The 19,667-nt window shown below is 41.8% G+C and overlaps 1 protein-coding gene and 1 long non-coding RNA gene across 2 annotated transcripts in view; both read left to right on the forward strand.

The window, feature by feature from the left end:
• Nucleotides 1–10,658, forward strand: part of IGSF5 (immunoglobulin superfamily member 5) — a 34,017-nt gene extending 23,359 nt beyond the window's left edge. Inside the window, exon 9 of the mRNA XM_064152537.1 lies at nucleotides 9,878–10,658. Within this exon, the coding sequence (XP_064008607.1) occupies nucleotides 9,878–9,946 (69 nt within the window). The 3' untranslated portion in view covers nucleotides 9,947–10,658. The remainder of the gene's footprint in view (nucleotides 1–9,877) is intronic.
• Nucleotides 10,659–11,932: 1,274 nt separating this feature from the next.
• On the forward strand, nucleotides 11,933–19,427 carry LOC135179995 (uncharacterized). Its single transcript, XR_010304235.1, has 3 exons — nucleotides 11,933–12,320; nucleotides 13,430–13,523; nucleotides 19,365–19,427. It is a non-coding gene; the product is annotated as an uncharacterized LOC135179995 (long non-coding RNA).
• The last annotated feature ends 240 nt before the right edge of the window (nucleotides 19,428–19,667 follow it).

Raw genomic sequence — 19,667 nt, forward strand, 5'->3', positions numbered from 1 at the left:
TGGACAGACTGGAGAGCTGGGCAAAGTGGAACCTAATGAAGTTCAACAAGGATAAGTGTAGAGTCCTGTATCTAAGGAGGAATGACACCATGTGCCAGTACACATTAGAGGTTAACCTGCTGGAAAGCAGTTCCATGGAGAAGGACTTTGGAGTCCTGATGGACAGTAAGTTATCCATGGCATCCATGTGCCCTTGAGGCCAAGGAGGCTAAAGGCATCCCAGGGTGCATTGAGAAGAGTGCTTCCATCAGGTTAAAGGAGGTTTTTCTTCCCTTCTACTCTGACCTGGTGAGACCATGTCTGGAGTGCTGTGTCCAGTTTTGGGCTCCCCAGTTCAAGAGACAGAAGTCCTAGAGAGAGTTCAGGGGAGGGCCATGGGGATGATTAAGGGACTGGAATGTCTGTCTTATGAGGACAGGCTGAGAGACCTGGGGCTGCTTAGCCTTGAGAAGAGAGGACTGAGAAGGGATCATATGAATGTTTACAAATCCCTAAAGGGTGGGTGTCAAGAAGAAGGGGCTAGTCTCTTTTCACTGGTGCCCAGTGAGAGGATGAGAGTCAGTGGGTGCAAACTGGAATGCAGGAAGTTCCACCTCGACATGAGGAAAAACTTCTTTACTGTGAGGGTTACAACACTGGAACAGGCCACCCAGACAGGCTGTGGAGTCTCCTTCAAAACTCACCTGAGTGCATTCCTGTTTGGCCTGAACTGAGTGATACTGCTTTAACAGAAGGGTTTGGACTAGGTGGTCTGCAGAGGTCCCTTCCAAGCCCTACTATTCTATGATTCCATGATCCAGTTGCTCCTTGAACTCCAACAGGCATATAGACAGTACTCTTTCCTTTCTATTCATTTCCATATCTTGTCCAAATGTCAGCTAGACCTTTCTGCTGGCCAGCATGATAGATAGCCCTGTCTGGGACAGATTTCCCATAGGTAAAGCCAATTTTTAGCATTCCTGGAATTAAATACTACCCTTCTTTCTCTCCACAAGCTCACTTATTATAATTAATGAATTATTTCAGCCTTGCCAGCCAGAATAACTCTGATTTGGGTTTCGAGAATTCACCTCTCTGCATAATATGCATTAAACCATTGTAGTGTGGATATTTCCTTTGCTCTGGGCATGTAATAATTCTGTTAATATAGGTGCCTTTGCCAAAGTGGAGGTTTGCAATGCTTTTTGTTGCTCTCCTCTGTTGCTATAATGAAGGAGATGTGTATGTGAAATGGAAGCATTGCTGATGACAGTTGAGGTTCCTCTGCAAACAAAATTCAGTGCAGATACAGTAAATAAATGTATAATTACTTGATTGTATTTTCCATTTGTGCTTCCACGTTGCAGAAGCTGCTTCAGCCAGGGACTATATACTGATCTTAGAGAGCTTTGGTGTCTTGGCAGTAGCAGATGGAAGGGAAAGCACACAGCTAATACCCAGTCTACCTCAGAATTTTGCCTTATGGGTAACACACAAAGGAGGAGAGCTCAGTGTTTATTCCTCTACTTGTTCCATTCTCAGCTGCCTCCATTCTGAAGGGTGCTGCTGACTTCTCCCAGCTTCTAGCCAAACAGTAAATGTGCATCTTAATTTATGCCATACATTTGTAAGATGCGTTTAGCATCTCCATGATCGTTTTTGCCAACATTCCCTTGGGAATGTGGTGGTGGTGCAATACTGAGTTCCCTCCTCAACACAGTGAGAACTCATTTGATTTTGGAGAGCTCTTTCAACATGTACAATGCAGAAATCTGTCTTAGAATGACATTGCATATAAATCATAGTAGAGTGTGTCTAGTTCTTTTGGCTCACAATAAAATTTATAAAGCCCTCAAGCAGTGATTAGAACTGATCAAAATAATAACAGTAAAATAGCAATGATTCTGATGTATTTGTGGCTGGTAGTTATGCTTGACGTTAATTACTTCTCAAGCAAGATAACTGTTAAAGCAAAGCTGAAAAGTGTGTGCAGAACACCTGAGGATTCAGCATGTATCTATAACCCTGAGCAACAGTTTCAGATGACATTTGATATGAATTGGGTTGTAAGGCACCGACTATGTGTGTGGTGCATTGCAGTCTGCTCTGAGAAGCAAAAGAGATTGTGCTGAGAAACCCATAGCCACCCTTTACACATTTTAGGGGCAGATTCTAACTTTGGTTATCTGTAGCTGTTTCCCAGTGACATTGTGCTCGCAGTGATGGATGTGCACTGGGAGGACATTAAGCCATTTGGTGTAATCTGAAAGTTGTCCAATTTGAGTGCTCTCAGATAACACCACAGTGAGAAAATCATGTTGTGAGTAGACATCATCAGGAGATTTGGCTCACAAATACTGGGTTCATGCTCCTGATTCAAATTGAAACATGAGTGTAGGTGCAGCCTTCCATGTCAAATGCTAGATTAGATGTCCTAGGAGGTCTCTTGCTGTCAGTGGCTAAAGCAACATAGAAATCTGTCACAGGCACACAGCATAAATTTGAATCATTTCTGTTTAAGCAGGTGTCCCTGGACAATAGTTGGTACAAGAGTGTTATGGTGGCTTCTAGCTGCATCAGTAACTGCACACACACTTTTGAAAAATCTCAAGAGCATAATCTGCAGGTGAAAATGATTTGTAATGATGTACATGACTCATTCTCTGGATGTTGGAGGAATACTTAGCAATCTAAAAATGGTTTCTAAAAACAAACTGTTTTTCAGTCTGAGCAGGGCTTCTGGTTATGAAGTGATGGCCCCATCTTGTATGTGCAGAAGCTGATGAAGGTTAAAATCATGAATTTGCAGTCTGTGGTTTAAATTCATGGCATTCAATTTAAACATAGTAAAACACTTCCCAGACAAAAAAAAACATAGGTTTTTTTTTTTTTTATTTTTATACTCATAACCTTTCCTGTTAACTGTATAATAGAGATTTTCTGACCAAAAAAACCCCAAACCTGTAGCTGGATGCATTCTAATAATGTTCTGACAAAAAAAAAAAAAACAAACCCAAACCTGTAGCTGGATGCATTCTAATAATGTTCAATCACCACTGTTGCAGTATATAGCATCAAAACCACTGTGGTGCCCTTTCATTATATTTAGTGTCAAGGAGGAGAAATCAGATAGCAAACTATTTAACTCTTTGCTGATTAGTGCTGAGTCAAATGATTTCTTCAGAAGCCAACTGCCTTCCTGCCACTGCATTTTCTAAACACAGAAAGTTGTTCCAATTGGCTTTCCCTGCCTAGATACCAGAAACATTACCAAAGATTTTTCATCATTATTCTTCTGGACTTTTTAATGAGAAATAAGGGGTAAAAAAAAACCATAAAAACCAAAAACAGGAGGAAGAGAAAGCATCCAAAGAATTTTTTTCATCATTATTCTTCTGGACTTTTTAATGAGAAATAAAGAATAATAATTTAAAAAAAAAAAAAACAAAAAAAAACCAAAACCAAACAGGAAGAAGAGAAAGCATCCAGAGATTTTTTTCTATAGTGAAGGAGGTCATAAATAGGGGGGCTCCAGCAAATTGCCCCTTTCTCCCTGGATGGTCAAGAACAAATTTTCGTGCAGTGATTCTGTGTGGTTCAAGAAGGAAGACTGAAGAACCCAAGTTGTCCTTCAGGAGCAGTGTGGGGAATGAATAATGAGCTCATCTACTGTTGGAAGGAGCAATAGACATTTGAGCGATAGGTACCAGAAGCCTTGTGTCTCCATTTCTTTGGGGTGAAGGGAGTTATAACTTCTGTGGCTGGCTTCTTTGTCACCTTGCAGGATCAGGATTAAGCAAGACTAGAAAACAGGTCTATATGGGCAAAGTTTGAATGGAGAGTTTTAAAAGCAAAAGAAACTCGTGGGCGTGAGGATGAGGTGAAAAGCAGGGCAGTCTCAGTGACTTTTCAAGTTAGTGTTGTGACAGAACAGAGGCAGTTGTACCTGCTGCACAGCCTGTTCCTTGAACTCCCAGGAGGAAACTTGATGGTGAGTTTCAGTGCAGGTCAGAGGCATTAGTTGGTCTCCCTGCCCTGTCTCTGAGAATAGCAGCTTCAGTTTTGATCCCTTCTGTTCCATATGTAAAAACTTGCAGTTTTAAATTATTTGAGAGAGAAAAGGAGACCTTGTATCACAGGCTTTACTTCCTTGGAAGTCCTTGCTTATGGACCCAATCAGACACAAAGCCTAATATACCTGGTGGGTTATGCTGTAAAAGGTGACGACAGGAAATCACTTAGGTCAGCTATTGGCCACTTAAACTCTTTGAACCAGAAACTAATGCAAAACGTTCACAGAAGATAAATGTTACCCGGCAGTTGCACCAATCAATTCACAGCATGAACAAAAGATTTGGCAAGTCATCTTAGGGAAAAGTAATACCTCGGTGAAGGAGAAGGGGGAGAAAAAATGGTGTGTGAGACATTTAAAAAATTATGAATATCGAACTAAATTATTGAGCTGAAGTAAAAATTACCAGCCACAGGAAGGGGAGGCCAGGAGCATCAGTCAGGGGTGCTGGAAGGTCTTCATTCTGATTGCATTAGCCAAGAAAAGGTCAGATGGAGAGCAGAGTTACAGGCTTTTGTTTAATTGCATATTTTGTTACTGTCAGCGATGGAAGGAGAGTAATTCTTGCTCCTAGTTCCAGGGCTAAGCTGCAGGCCAAATGGATATTAGGGATTAAGGTTTCATTTGAGGGACTGTTTCTCAGACCCATTGTGCAGAGCTCCTTCAAAAATCCAAGTGCAGTGGGATCCTTTACCTTGATTGTAGCAGATCATGGGGCAGTCCCACAGGAAGTTTAGCTTGAATGACAGCCACAGCACCAGTTCTGCTAGGTCCTGAGTGTTACCTCCAAGGAACCACATTTATTCAACTCCCACTGATGCAAAGGAATTCCAAGGACTCATCATCCTGCAGAACTGGACAGTCTCCTACACTAACTTCCTAATAAGCCCATTTAATATGCCATAAACATCTCTATGGTAAATCAAACAACCATTTCACAAGAGGGAATGAGTGGGCCATTTATAGTGGGCCAGATTCATCTGTGGTATAATTCAGCTGACTTCAACACAGCCACAAGAGGCTTGAACTTGCCACCATAGCCACATTCCTCCTCCAATCCAGAGTGAGTCATGGCTCTGCTAATAGGGAAGGATCTATTTTTCTTCTTAACTACTCCAAATGGCACTCTATAAACTGGAAATATTATTTGGTTGTGGTTGTGGTTTTATACTGGGACAGAAATGAATGATAAATTGTAGCTCCATTTATTGCACCATATATAACTGCTCTGACTCTGAGGATTGTTTGAAAAGAAAAATTAAGCTATCAAAATCAAATTAAAAGGTCAATAAAATGGAAATATAAATCCATGACAGCCAATAATTTCACCCCTAGTGATGAAGTGTACTATAGACTATGTCGTGTTGTGATATTCATTGGTTGGCATATCTGGCTTAAGAGAGTAATAAATATTGATGATACAGATATAGAAAAGGAACATGCAGTTTGTAGGATAATTTTTCCAAGTGTCTGTGGAAGAAGGGGAGGAGTGAAGATGTGTGGGTGGAATTAACCCAAGAAGAAATGAGAAGGAATTTGCAGGCTATTGATGGACAAGGAAATGTGCTGAGTGTACAAAAGGCTGTCAGGATGGAACTAGGTTGCTATTTATAATGGTAGTGTATCCAAATTCGGAGAGTATCCAGAACTTTTTGGGCAGGTGTTTTGCTGTAAAATTGAGACTAGAAACTGAAGGCTATGAGAAAAATGACCTTCAGAATCAGAAAGCTGTGCCTCCCTGATTTTTTGTTCTAACAGCCAAATCTGTGATGCATGCAGACACATTTGGAAGTACTCCTACCACATTAATTTCAGCAGTTTGTTCTAATGCATTTAGACTTGGAATTTTTTGGCTGGCTAATAGCAGGCAAAGCCTTCAGTTTATCACACATTTCCACAGCGTCAATGTCTGTGGAGCTGCCATCTGTCAAATCAATTTAAAGCTCAAAGCCCTGTTTCATAATGCCAGATGTGTTTTCCTCATTCATATCACTATGTCATATGGGTTGCAGAAATGACTACAACAAGCCTGTAATAGGAGAAGTCCTCCTTTCATTAACTGAAGATCAGCATTCAAAACATCACTGAAGGATTCAACCCTGAAATAAGCACATACACATACTCATTCTGTCTTCTGATTCATCCGTGTATTGCTAGCACTCTTTTTGTCTGGCTGGAAGAGATGGAAAGATTTGGGCATCTGTTTCCCCAACCAAACCAAGAAACTATGCCAGGATTTTCCCTGTATTATAGTTCCTTTATACTAATTCCTATGACATGACACCCAGGGCAGTTGATAAGTCAACAGGCAGACTTTGAAGCCTGTGGCTGTCAAATACCCATGGTTAACTAAGTGCCAAGGAATTTTAAAATGTGTAAAATAAATGCTGATGATATTTCATCCTTGCTGATAGAAGAGACCACCTTAGAACCTTGCTTTGTAATTTGAGGCTGTGCAGGAAACCACTGCAGCTGTCTTTTCCCCCCCTTAAGCGTGTAGGATGTAAAAAATAATGAAACAAATCTTTGTCTCAGGACTGTTAGAACACTGAATTAATATGAAGAAGAAACAACTTTCAAATCTTAGAACTATGAAATGGTTTGGGTCAGAAGGGACCTTCAAAAGTCATCCAGTCCAATCCCTGTGCAGTGAGCAGGGACTTCCTCTATTAGATTTGGTCACTCAGAGCCCTGTTGAGCCTGGCCTTACCCTAATGGCAAAGAACTTCTTCCTAACATCCAACTGAAATCTATTCTTCTCTATTTTCAAACCATTGTCCCATGTCCTAGCACTACAGGCCTTTGTAAACATTCTCCTTCCAGCCTTCTTGTAGGCCCCCCTTCAAGTACTATTAGGTCTCCCCAGAGTCTTCTCCAGGCTGAACAGCCCCAGCTTCCTCAGTCTGTCCTTGCAGGAGAGGTGTTCCAGCCTCCTGATTGTGGCCATCTTCTGGACCCACTCCTTCATCAAATCAAAATTAATCAGAGACTTTAGCAGCTGTAACGTAGCAGGGTCTGAATATGAAATGGATGTTGTGGTCCTGCTGTTGTAGGAGATCTTCTGTAGCACCAGAAAATGAGTTTTAGGTCACTGATCAGTAGCCAGCAGCCTCCATTTTAGTGAAGTTGTATTCAGTGAACTGCTCCCTTTGTGAGGCTATGCTACTTCCGAGAAAGCTCCACAGAAAATGGGCCAGTACACAGCATGAGTTGACTGAAATTCATGGAATTATTCATTAATTAATATCAGAGCACACTGAGAATAAAAGATAAGAAACCCAGGGCATTTGCTTTAAAGCAAATAGCTATGAAAGATGCAGCAGGGCAGAGGTGAACCATCGCAATCACGTTCCCCACCCCAGGAGCATACTTGCTGCTTGGTTCCTCCTTTGGTGATGAAGAGAAATGGCACAACAAAGCAGAGTCCAGATGGCTCATTCTTGCAGATGAGATTTTTAAAGCAGAAGAGACATGCTTGGGTTATACTTTTCCCCAGTGCTTTCAGGGAAAAATGGGACAGTCTAGATTCAGCTGATGCAAGTCTGATGCAGCAACCTAGTCTAGTGTGAGGTGTCCGTGCTCATGGCAGGGGAGTTGGAGGTAGGTGATCCTCAAGGTCCCTTCCAGCCCTGACAATTCTGTGATTCTAAGTCCTCTGTCTCCCTTCTATTCAAAACCATGTGCAAATCAAAATCTTCTGTAACGGTGCCTACTAATGGCTGTAAGTATTGCCTCTTTCAACAATGTGATTTGAGAAGCTTTCTCATTAATGTCCTTTTTTTGTTGTTTCTTTAATAAATCTGGACGCAATATAATATTTTTGTGCAACCAGTTGTAGGAAATATTCCTACCCTAGTATTTTGCTAAATGTGGGATTCAAACAATGACCTGTTTCAGGAACTCTCTGAGGCAGTGTTTGGTGAGGTGCTATTGTACTCCCTCTGAAATTTTCTGATTACTTACTGTGATAACTCATTCTGTGACTTGATACTCAGAAAACACTCCACAGTGTTTGGGAATACTTGATTTCCACAAACATAATGCTTGCCTTCAGCTTTTTTCAGAGTTTTTATTTCCCTTCTACAGCGTCATGGTTGGAAGTGACCTTGAAAAATCATCTAGTCCAATATCCCCTCCAGAGCAGGATCACCTGGAGTAGGTTACACAAGGGATATAGTAGGGAGCTGCTCAAAACCTCTGTCCTAGGGAGAAAGCCTGCCATAACAGACCTGCAATTGAACAATCAGGAAATGCCAAATAACTCTTCTGCTGTAAATGAAGCAAACATCATCATATATTAATCTCCAGAGGAAACTTCTGATATGACCTGGAAATGACTGAGTTGAAGTCTCTGTTGAGCACCCATAAGCTCTTTTGTCTGAACTGCAAGAAGTGAAGTGCAGCAAAGAGTTCTTGGGTAAAGTCTCTTGAGCAGAGACAGGCAATCCTGTTACTTCCCAGAGCACCACTCCTCCCTGCAGAAATAAACAGTAAAGAAGGGTAAATTTAGAAAACAGCAGCATGTTCTAGAAACAAAAAAAGGGATTTGAGGGGGGAGGGTAGAGAAAGTGGAGAAAGAGAGTTGTGTTTAAAACAGAAGGCAGCTGTCTTAAATGTTTCTAGGATAGTTATATTTATCCCATGGTTTTCCTTGAGGTGCTGGGACTCATAAAATACCAGAGACACATTGTCCACGTTTGTTTTCTAACATTTTCCTCTATGGCTTATTCAGTGATTCATATGTACCAAATGCATTATTTAAGATGTTTAAAACTGGAAGTCTACCAAGGCAATGCAGACTGTACGTGATCAATGCTCCAGAAGCAAACCACAAGAAGATTGGTCAATAGTTAGGAACCAGCTTGGGCTTGATAAAAAATTCCATGGGGAAGAACAGTGAAATTTCCATTAATTTCCAAAGGCTTGAGATGAGGAAGCTGAAAGGAACAGTAGACCCCACACAGCATCTGCTTGGAAAGAGATGAAGCCAACACTGGGGCTGTACACAGCAAGCTGTGACTGTTGTATTTCACTTAGGAAGCTATGTGAAAATAGATATTTATAACTTTGGAAGCAATTTTCATTCCTTAAAGCTAATTTTTCATTATCTATGTGAGGTCTCACTACTACATTTAAATATCTGAAGTGTCTGTTGCTTGGATTCATTTGAGAATGTTTTTTTTCTCTGTCTTTTCCTCTGCAATGACTTTTTCTAAAGGCACATATGTAGTTAGGAGTTGAAATCCGCTGCATTGATTTCAAATTATGATAGTGGCTTCAAAACTGCTCAGCCTTTGCCCTGAGCTGATCTTGCTGGGATCAGTTTGGAAACAGGCTGCTGTTGGTGGAAATGGGATCATGCCAGTTGTGGGAACCTTAAAAAGAAAAGCCTGCCTCAAATAAATACTGAAATATTGAGAGCAACCTTCCAGATACATAAATTATCAGCGTGCTTATTATTGCAGTTTCTAATGTATTTGGAGAACAATGTCAGGTGTTTTTTCTTACAGCTTAACAGGTTGTTTCTTTAAGAGAATCTGAGGAGAAACACCTGACATCATGTTTTGCTTACTGGAATCCAGACTGCAGAGTCCACAAGTTGTTCTCAGATAGCATAAGACCAGTTAAGGAAGTCACAGAACTACCATCAGTGTGTTGCATGTGAAACTTTTGTTCCGTCCTTTCCTTGGTCTTTAGTTTTTAATTTGCTGATGATAGATTTCATTTTGGTTTAAAGTTTTGGGGTGAGGTTTCAGCAGGTAGCGTCCTGAGGACTGCTTTTCTTGGATTTCTTTTAATTCTGTAGCTGCTTTTTCTCTCCCATAGGTGCAGCCTCAAAGACGTACTGAGTATCTGCTCAGCCCAAAGAAAATTAGAAACGTGACACTTGTTTAGGATATGCTGCTCCAGGAAATTTCTCTCTCAGTTGCACTTGACACTTTTGGATGATGGCTTTCTGCAACAGAGAAAGGTTAACTCTGGTCTTCTCATTATAAGCTACAAGTTGTTTTTCTTTTTTTTCTCCTTATGTAATGAAATGAAATTGCAACCTTTATAACATGGCATATCATAGCAAAATAATGGACATAAATTACAGCCTAAACTTCAGAGACAATTAGTTTTATGGGACTTTGCAAGAACAAGAATCTGTGCTTTGAGTGCCAAGGAAATCAGAAAAACTATCAAACAGAAATGTTAGGTTGTCCACTGCAAGATCAAGGGCTGGAACTGCAAGAGTTTTATTAGTTCAGAAGAACTCGTTCATTCTAATGCTGGTTATTGCAAGAGCTACTACTTTTAATGTACTTTATGTACAGTGGGTCATTTTGAGCTCACAGATCAACATTTTTTTTTCCATTTCTGTTCTGTAATAAAATGAAGGGAAGTTTTCCTGGTGAGGGCTGTTAACAACAATTCTAACAAGACTACTTTTTCAGCAGAAATCAATTTATTTTGGTATATTGTTGTATTAAATATGTGTCAAAATATTTGCCTCAAATCCAGTTTTAAGTCAAAGCCAATCAGCCATGTGCCAAAAAAAAACCACAAAAAACCACCAAAAATAAATCCTGTTTTGGCTAAAATGCAAGAGTCTCAAACTGAAAAATGTGGATTTGAAATTCTTGACTTTTAAGAGTTGTTGCTTGAATGCTTTGTTTCTCTGATCTGCTTGTGGCTGAGTTTGACAGTCAAGTGACTTGGATGGCAGCAAGCAGTGGCTACTTGTATTCATTTCATCAGGACTAGAGCTGATAGTGACCATGGGAAATGAACTTGAGCTAGACAACCTTCTCACTAGAGCAGATCTGGCACATGAACCCTCTATGTGCCTTCCCAATCTAATAATTGTGATTTCTAGCTGAGAAGTTTTCTCTGCAAGTTTGTGTTTCATAATAAAAAGTTCAAGCTTATTATTTTTTTACAAAAAGGCCAACTTCTTCCAGAAAAACAAGTTATTTTCAGTGTACTTATCTTTCTACCCACTCAAACCATTTTGAATTATTCAGTGCTTTGCATGCTAATCTTTTGTATGAACCAACACAGATGCTCTTTGAGTGTTGAAGAAGCAGCTACACAGAATTAGGTTCAGTGACAATTTGTGCAACAGTAATAGGAAATCTGAAATTTTGCAGGGAAGAGAAGCTGGTTTGCATGTTTAGCATTTGGCATCTCATTAAATTGTGACAGATTTTTTGCACTGATAATTGCATTTTCAGTCAGTCTGTCAGAACAAGTGCTGAGACCAAGTTCATGATCTGCCACGTGTTTCAAATTCTGACCATCTACACACTTTATGTCCTGCTTGATCAAAGGGGAGCTTTGAAATGTTTTCTCATTGCATGGAATTGTACCAAGCATGGGATGTAAGCATCTACTTTATCCTGATACAAGTACTGGTATTGCTGACATCTTATAGTTACTGCTGTAGCTTAATGCAAACCAAATGCAAACAAAGATCCACTTTGTTAGAGGACGATCCATTGCATGAGAGAAGTAGGTTGAGGGTAACACCAGCCTGTGCCGTGTGGATTAAAATCATGGACCTTTGGCTTTTGGTGTATGTGCATGGTTAACAAGCCTTCAGGCTGTCAAAAAGTGACACTGCAGTATAAAAATGAAAGCTATATGGGGGCAGTAGTTTCCCAGCAGAAAATATTGATTCACTGGAATGTATTTTGAAAAGCAATCAAGTGACACTCTGTTGTTTGTCTCAAAGCCTTTGATTTCAAGCTTAGCTTCGGTATTATTTGGTATCATTTAAAGCAGTCAACCTAGAACTGAAGAAATCAGTTTGTGCAATTAACCTATATCCTGTAATTAATCTATATCTTCTCACATACATTCTATGATACATTAATCATAAACACTTGTGTTGAGGCTCCGGGCAAGAGGACACGTGCTGTGCATCAGAGACAGACTCCCATGTCAGCAGTATGGTACATTCCATGCTGGGGAATCCCCATTGGGATTTCCACTTCATGCTACCTGGAGAATGAGGCTCTTCAGAGGACACTGGTAGCATGTCCCAAATTGGTTTTCAGACTGTGGATGGGCAAACTCAAATCCAGTGTTACTGTTGAAGGAAATGATTTGGGAACCACGTGGGAGCACCATTCCCTTATTTTTGGAGAATAAATCTTACAAGGAGTGACTGAGGGAGCTGAGGATGTTTAGTTTGAAAAAGAGGAGGCTGAGGGAAGACCTCATCGCTGTCTACAGCTGCCTGAAAGGATGTTGTGGAGAGGCTACTGCTGCTTTCTTCTCACAGGTAAGTAGTGATAGAACAAGAGGAAATTGTCTCAAACTGCAACTGGGTAGAGCTAGACTGGACATTAGGATTTTTTTTTCACAGAGGGAGTGGTCAGGTATTGATATGGGCTGCCCAGGGAGGTGGTTGAGTCACCACCCGTGGATGTGTTTAAAAGTCATTTGCATGTGGTTGTTGGGGATATGGTTTAGGGTGAGCCTTGTAGAGCAGGGATCTTGGTTGGACTTGGTGATCCTGAGGGTCTTTTCCAACCAGAATGTTTCTGTCATTCTGTGATTCCCTGCTGGGAGCTCCAAGGCCAGGCTTTAAGGCAGTGCAGCCAGGTCACCCTCTATCTGTACATCTTGCCTGAGAGCTATCACACCATGCATATCCTGGGGACAGCATACAGCAGCAGCTAGAATTACACCCTACTGCTTGCACATCCTGCTAACTCAAACCAGTAAAGGGTTTTCACACAAATAGGTGCCACAACCATAGAAATGTGCACAACAACTATATCCTGCAGCTATTTTCCTTCCTGCCAGCTCCAGGAATGCATCCCACACACCTATGGTGTACTCTTAACAGCATTATCATGAGGTTAAAATTTCCTGTGGTGTCCTTGAAATTTATAGTTAGGGGCATCTGCATACTTCCAGGTTTGTTTTCTTCAGGCATGTTATACAGTCTGTATATCATCTCTGGTACTAGCTGCTACTTATGTTTGCAAATAGAGCTTCACAAACAGCAATACATAAAATACAGAGACAATTTTTAGCACACAGGGAATATAAAATGTGCAGGCATTTGCAGAAGACACGGTAGACAAAATTTACTGCATTTCAGGTACTTTATGGAGACACCAGTGTTTTGTACACATGCATATTGACTTATGACTCAAGGGACTTTTTAATAATCTAGAAGTATCTAGGATTTTGTTGTTGTCTTTTTTTGTTGTTGGTGGTTGTGTTTTTATGTTTTTGCTGCTCACAGAGAGTGCATAGTTTGACAGTATAAAACTCTTCCACATTTCCTCACAAGATGTTCTGATTTGAATTCCGTACATGTATATGCAAAAGACTTCAATAAGGTTTCCTAAAGTTGTCTCACTGTTTTCTTTTTTTCAGGTTACCTTTAATACAAACCCACTCAAATATGGCATTGGCTTCACGTGGAGATTTCTTTCTACAACAAAAACGCCCCTCAGGAGAAGCACCTCAGGTTTGTGTGGGCTGAGTGGAATCGATAGATGGAACTTTTACTGAAGGGTTTTCACAATATTGTCTTAACATTTGGCTTCTTACTGATTGGATTGAATAGAACCTCTATTTTAATGTTTATTTGGTGGAATATATAGTAAGTGATGTTGCTAAACTAAACCACAACATTCTCAAGTATTTGGTCCTCCCAGCAACAGAGATGGCAGCTCTTTGGTTACTGGCTTCACTCTATCTTTCCTCAAAAAAGTCCGACATGAGACAGCAGGAACACAACTTCCTACATGCTTCCACAGCAGAAGTTCCTGTGAAATCAGAAGACAGTCTCCTCAGAGTGTTGCAGATAACTCATTACCATTTCCTCTCCACCCAAATAGACATTACCCATCTAAAATGTGCCTTACTCCCTCCCTCCATTCTCTAAATCTCACGTTCTCAGAAATGCAAAAAAAATGAATCCAGTGGCCTCATGGTAACTGTGTGATAGAAATGATTGGGATGCACCAAAAGGGTCCCATCAGGTCAAGCTATGATGAAAAACTCCACCGTAGCTGTGAAAAGGGGAACATTACTCCTGAAACACCTTTGGCATCTTAATACAACTTTTCAGAACAACCTCCAAAACCCCTTCTAAAGATGAGGTTGAGAATTGAAATTCATTAAGTCACTTGATATGGAGGAGCACGCTCTCAGTAGATGTGACTTTTATGATTAGACTCTCCTCCTACTCACCATGATAGACTCTCGTTCCCCAGGCTATAAACTACCTGTCTCTTCTTCCCCCTAGGTGACAAGCAGCTTCATTTAACTTTCTGTCTCTCACTTGCCTCCCTCTTTACCATCCTTTCTTCTCCACAGCTACCAAATATCTTCTCTTTAAACAAAGGCCTAATTGATACATACCTAATTAACATGGGAGCATTTGTTCTCATCTTGTATTTAGCTCTGAAAATTGCTGCTTCTATTTCAGAACTGAATAAGGGCTTGCATACCTGAAAGCTTGCTTAATAATTCCAGCAATGTCAGCTGATCCAATAATCCATACTACTTCTACCTGCAAACTTTCTCTGCCCTATGCAGACACACAGATGGCTGCACTTTTCCATTATGCCATCACCAGAACTTCAGGAGAGTACTGTGCAAATCTCAGCTGACCTTCCTGAATTGCTGTTAGGAAAAGCAGGAGAAAGACAAAGAAACCAAGCTGGGTCCACACTAACATGTCTGCACCAAACCTCCTCAGCCACTGGTACACTTAGCCCTGTTGTTGTGAAGGAGAGATTTGACAGCAGCACTTTGCATTGCTCCTGCTCTGAATGAGGTTTTTGCACATCTCTGGGGATTCAGTTTTCACGTACCCGTTCCTTACTCTACTCTCTGTGCTTTGAAAGGTGCAGGTTGGTAACAACTCCTTTACATTATCCTAGAAATCATGGATTATTTATGCTAGATCAGCAGAGGTAGCTACTGAAATGAAAATGGATATTTGCTGGCTCAGAAGAATACCATAATAGGCTGTTCCTTTTCAGCTCGGAGAATTAGCATCTGGGAGCTTCCAGTATCATTTGGCATCGGCTCTCATTGCAGAACTCACGTCACACAGATGTTATTTGTATTGCTTATTTTCTGTTGTGGTATGATCGTTCCCTCAAATGAGGTTTATACCATGTCTTTTGTGTGTTGGGGTTTTTGTTGTTTGTTTCAGGTGTTTGTGTGGTTTTTTTTTTTTTGGTTGGGTAGGGTTTTTTAAATCATGCTCCAGAAAAACATTCTGTTTGTTTTTGTTTTGGGGAAAGAATGCCAAAGTCCAGGAAAAAATAATACTGAGATGTTTTTATTACAGGGACCAACAAGATCCATCTCAACTCTGCCTATAATTTGTTAGTTTCTCATCACACGAAGCCCAAGGGCTGCTCTAACCTTGCATTGTCCCATCTGTGCTGTTGACCCCTTTAGTCCCAGTCAGATCCTGATGCTGTGGTCTCAACTCCCCACACTTGGACCACGTGTTCGTGCACCCTGGGTCTCTGCTGCAAACACCGCTGTGGTGCTACCTATTTTAGGTCTGCTGTGAATGGATGAAGGAAACTCATGGCTGACAGCCTTTCAGAGGTGGCAGCAGACTACTTTTCTTTCACAGTGGAATAAGAATTCACAGGTGCTGTGAACTGCCAGATGCTGGGACTGTTTCACACCAATCTTTAGAGACACAGTTACCCTATAGTACTTCCAAAGGACAGGCAATGAATGCCCTGTGATAAGGCAATATATTTATGTGGTTTTACTGTAAAGCCACACAGTTTGTTAAAATTAAATCCTTTAGGTTTTTCTCATCACTTCTCTTGCATGCTGCAGCACGTATGCAGGCACCAGTAATCGTGATGATTGCTGGTCCGCACCAGAAGGGTGGTGAGCCAGCAGTGCCCAATTGAAAATAAGCCTCACTACTCTGGGTGGCATTATTTTTCAGTACAGAGCAGTTTAGATGCACTCAAGCCATGCAAGACAGAGACTGTTCTTTCAAAATGCAAACAGATGTAGCAGCCATTTTTGTGAAGACTTGTGCTTTGGAAATTCACGAGGCTGCTCTCTGTCCTTTAAATGCATTCTCATTAAGATCTGCATTATCAGCCAAGCCCTTTGATGCTGCCTGTGAGGAGGCAGTACCTCAGCCTGAGCTGAGAAAAGGCTTTACATCTGATCACTGCTTCATAGTCTCCATTTGCAAAATAAACAACTCACAGAAGACAAAGAAAGATGCAGTGTCTATGCTGAGCCATTGCAGTTCACTGGGGAGGCATCTGAGCTGGCAGAGGAACAGCTGCTTTCCCCTACTCCTTTTATCCACTGTCAGAGCAGGGAACAAATACAGAGAAGTGACAAGGTTGGGATTGCTGATCACCAGAAGCCCTCACTCCCCCCCCACCCCGTCCTGGTTAGTGGGACAGCATACCACCTCATAAGTGAAACAGAGCAATATACTTTAAAGAACAGTTCTAACTGCAAAACGAGTTAAAATAACATTAACTCTTTTTTTTCCACCCTAAAATGATATATGTGATGGTTAATTCGTGGGTTCTGTCATACCGGGGCCTTCTGAGGCATCCATGCTTTGCATTATCCTTCCAATGTATAAGGATTTTCTGTGTGTGTTAAATATGTTTAAAAGATGCATATATTAAAGAGGATAGAACAGTGGAACAAGCTCGAGGGCTTCTTCAGGTCTGGTATAGGAAGTATGGATTAGAGTCAGATGAGTAAGACACTTCCACATCTGCTAGAAGATGCTGAGGGTGACCCTGCTCACTGCAGGAGGGCTGGACTAGAGGACTTTGAAATGATCCCTTCAGCTAAAATCATTCTCTGATTTTATTCTATGACTGGGAGGTGCCTGGCCTGGAAAGTTCAAAGTGAAAGAGTAGGCTGTGGTAGCCCAGATATGTTTTCACTAATCTAGCCGGGGTCTTGAGAGATCTCTTAGCTTTCAAATGCAATTTTAGCAGCGTTCATAACAAGCTTGTCAGGGCCCTGAGTATGCCAACATCCTCCATAGTCATGTCTTTTCTGTAATCCTCCTCTGCAGTCTTTTCCACCGCTGTTCCACAGCTCTAAAGGTTTAGCTGCACGTCTTTGAGATCTGCTCTGATATGGTGATGTTGTGCAGCCTCTCATGACACTTCTGTGAAAATAGCTTATCTGTGAGGACAAGCAGTGAGAAGCCTCATCTGGGGCTTCAACTTGTGCAGCCTGTGCTCCCTGGCTTGGGAGCTCATTTAGACACCCCACAGGTGAGCACTCTGCCGAGTCCTTGGACCTCATTGGCACTGCCCCACCTTCAGTTGCTGGATGGATCTTGATCTTGCCTGCCACTATGGACCTGTGTGGTGAGTTGGGACTTTGGCTAATGTGGTGACGGTCATTTGACCTGCTCTGCTTTTTGCCCATGTGTCCCATGGGCCTGTGCCCCTTGCTTTGAGGCCCCGGTGCATGCCTTGCTGCCTTACTGTGCCTGCAGTTCGCAGCAGCGCTGTGCTGCTGTCCTGACAGTTCTCCTTCTCTGGAATGGTAGGGGCTGGAAGGTATCTCCCGAGGTCATCGACTCTAACTCCCGTGCCAAAGCGGCATCACCTAGGGCAGGTCACACAGGCATGCATCCAGTCAGGTCTTGAAAGTCCCTAGAGAAGGAGACTCCACAACCTTTCTAGGCAGCCTGTTCCAGTGCTCCATCACCCTTACAGTAAAGAAGTTTTTCCTCATGTCGAGGTGGAGCTTTCTGTGTTCCAGTTTGTATCCACTGCCCCTCACCCTGTCACAGAGCACCACTGAAAAGCACCCTCTTCTTGGCACGTTTCAGTCTCTGGGTAAACAGCTCTAGGGATTGCTCAGGCTGCAAGAATGATTATTTTGAGGGCAGATTTAAAGGCTGTTTTTACAGACACCACAAACCAAGTGGTTAGTTCACCTTTTTTTGGTTTCCCACTGATTACCCATTACAGCAAGGAGCCCTCATCCATCCATTCAGGAACAGAGTTACAGATTTAAGTGCAGTCTCACCATGAGGCAGTGAGGCACAGCATCACCCTCAGGTGCTTCAGCTGCAGAGGCTCCTTTTGTGAGTACCACAGCACTACTGCTACCCTGCATGACTCCCAGGACACCAGTGGGAGCATCATTTTCTCAGACAGCAAAGCCTGAAAGCCACTCACTTTGCCACACAGCATGGGAGCACCAAGAGTCTACCAAATGGTTGTACCGGGAAGAGGGAGACAAACCACTTGTCCTTCTCAGTGTATCCTCACAGAGAGGTCTGTGCCTATCAGTACAGGAAGGTCAGAGCCAGTCACTCCTGTCTCATTGTGGTACTGCTCCCAGCCAGATGCCTAAAGAAAATTGCTTTTGTGTCCAGAAACCTTTTCAGTGCAGCTGCTTTCCTGTTGAGTAGCTGTGACAAAGTGCTCTCTGAACTATGAGTGTCCAAGCTGTGCTATTGAGAACACTTTATTCCCCTCCAAAAACCTTACTTTTCCCATTCCTTGCAGATGCTTCTTTTCTTTCCTGCTGCCCTCAGTTTGTTGTCACCTCTCATAGCTTTACTCATTTAATTGGGAATCTAAATGCCTCAGAGCAGATGCCTTGACTCCTCAGCTGGCTGTGAAGCTCTGCGAGCAGCCACATGGCGCTGTGGAAATAATAACAAAATCTCTGTCTCTTTTTTTGCCCTCAGTGGCCAGAGTGCTGACAAATTTCATCCTGCATTGCAGATGTGATTCAATTATTGCAGTGAACCTAATCAGAAATAATTAATGAAGACTTTCTAATGCATATTGGGATGATCATCCACCAAACCAGGGAGATTTTCTTTCTTGCCTTGCTGCACTCAGCAGCTTCATAGCTAATAAGTTACAGAGCCTTAACTTCCTTCATTTCAACTGCTAATCCCTTTTGATAGAACAGAGGTAGATACAATTATTGTCAGATGACTATGAAGTCACTGATGGTGCTCTGCAATGGAAACTGTAAGAAGAGTCATGAGCTAGGGTTACCAATGTTACATTCTGTGTAACTCCTTTGCTTGTGTTTGTTAATTTTGCTGCTGGGTGAGATTTGTAGCAGATACCTGTGTCCTTTGTGTCCTTCATAGCTGCTTCATGATGAAAGTTCACAGTGGGCAAGTGAGTGACAGTGCACACCATCTCTTGTTTTCTGCATGTTTATCTTCCAGGGAAGCACTGCCTTCAGACACACTCGTGGGTCATTGACTAAGTTAATTCAACCGAATAGGCTGTAATGGCAACAATTTACATGTAAGTGCCAGCTTGTAACTATGCTGTTTTTCCTAATGCAGGTGCACAGTGTAGAGTATGTGGTTCATGCTGCCTGAATTGCTGTTGTGCTGGAGACCTCATAGGTAAAAGCTCGCTGAACTCAGTGTGCTGTTTGCTGTGCTTTCTGCTTCACAGACACAGTCATCAAATGAATATAATCTCTAGCAGAGGGCTGTTTGGTTTTGTTTTGTTTTCCTGTCAAGGAGCAAGAGACCTTTATGAAGGCTTAAAGATCTAGCTAAAAGGTCACCTCACACAATCAACAATTTCACTAATCAATCTATTATCTTGCCTTCAATTTCATTATCCAATTAACAACTCCT

The sequence above is a fragment of the Pogoniulus pusillus genome, chromosome 12 (assembly GCF_015220805.1).
Source record: "Pogoniulus pusillus isolate bPogPus1 chromosome 12, bPogPus1.pri, whole genome shotgun sequence".
Taxonomy (NCBI): Eukaryota; Metazoa; Chordata; class Aves; order Piciformes; family Lybiidae; genus Pogoniulus; species Pogoniulus pusillus.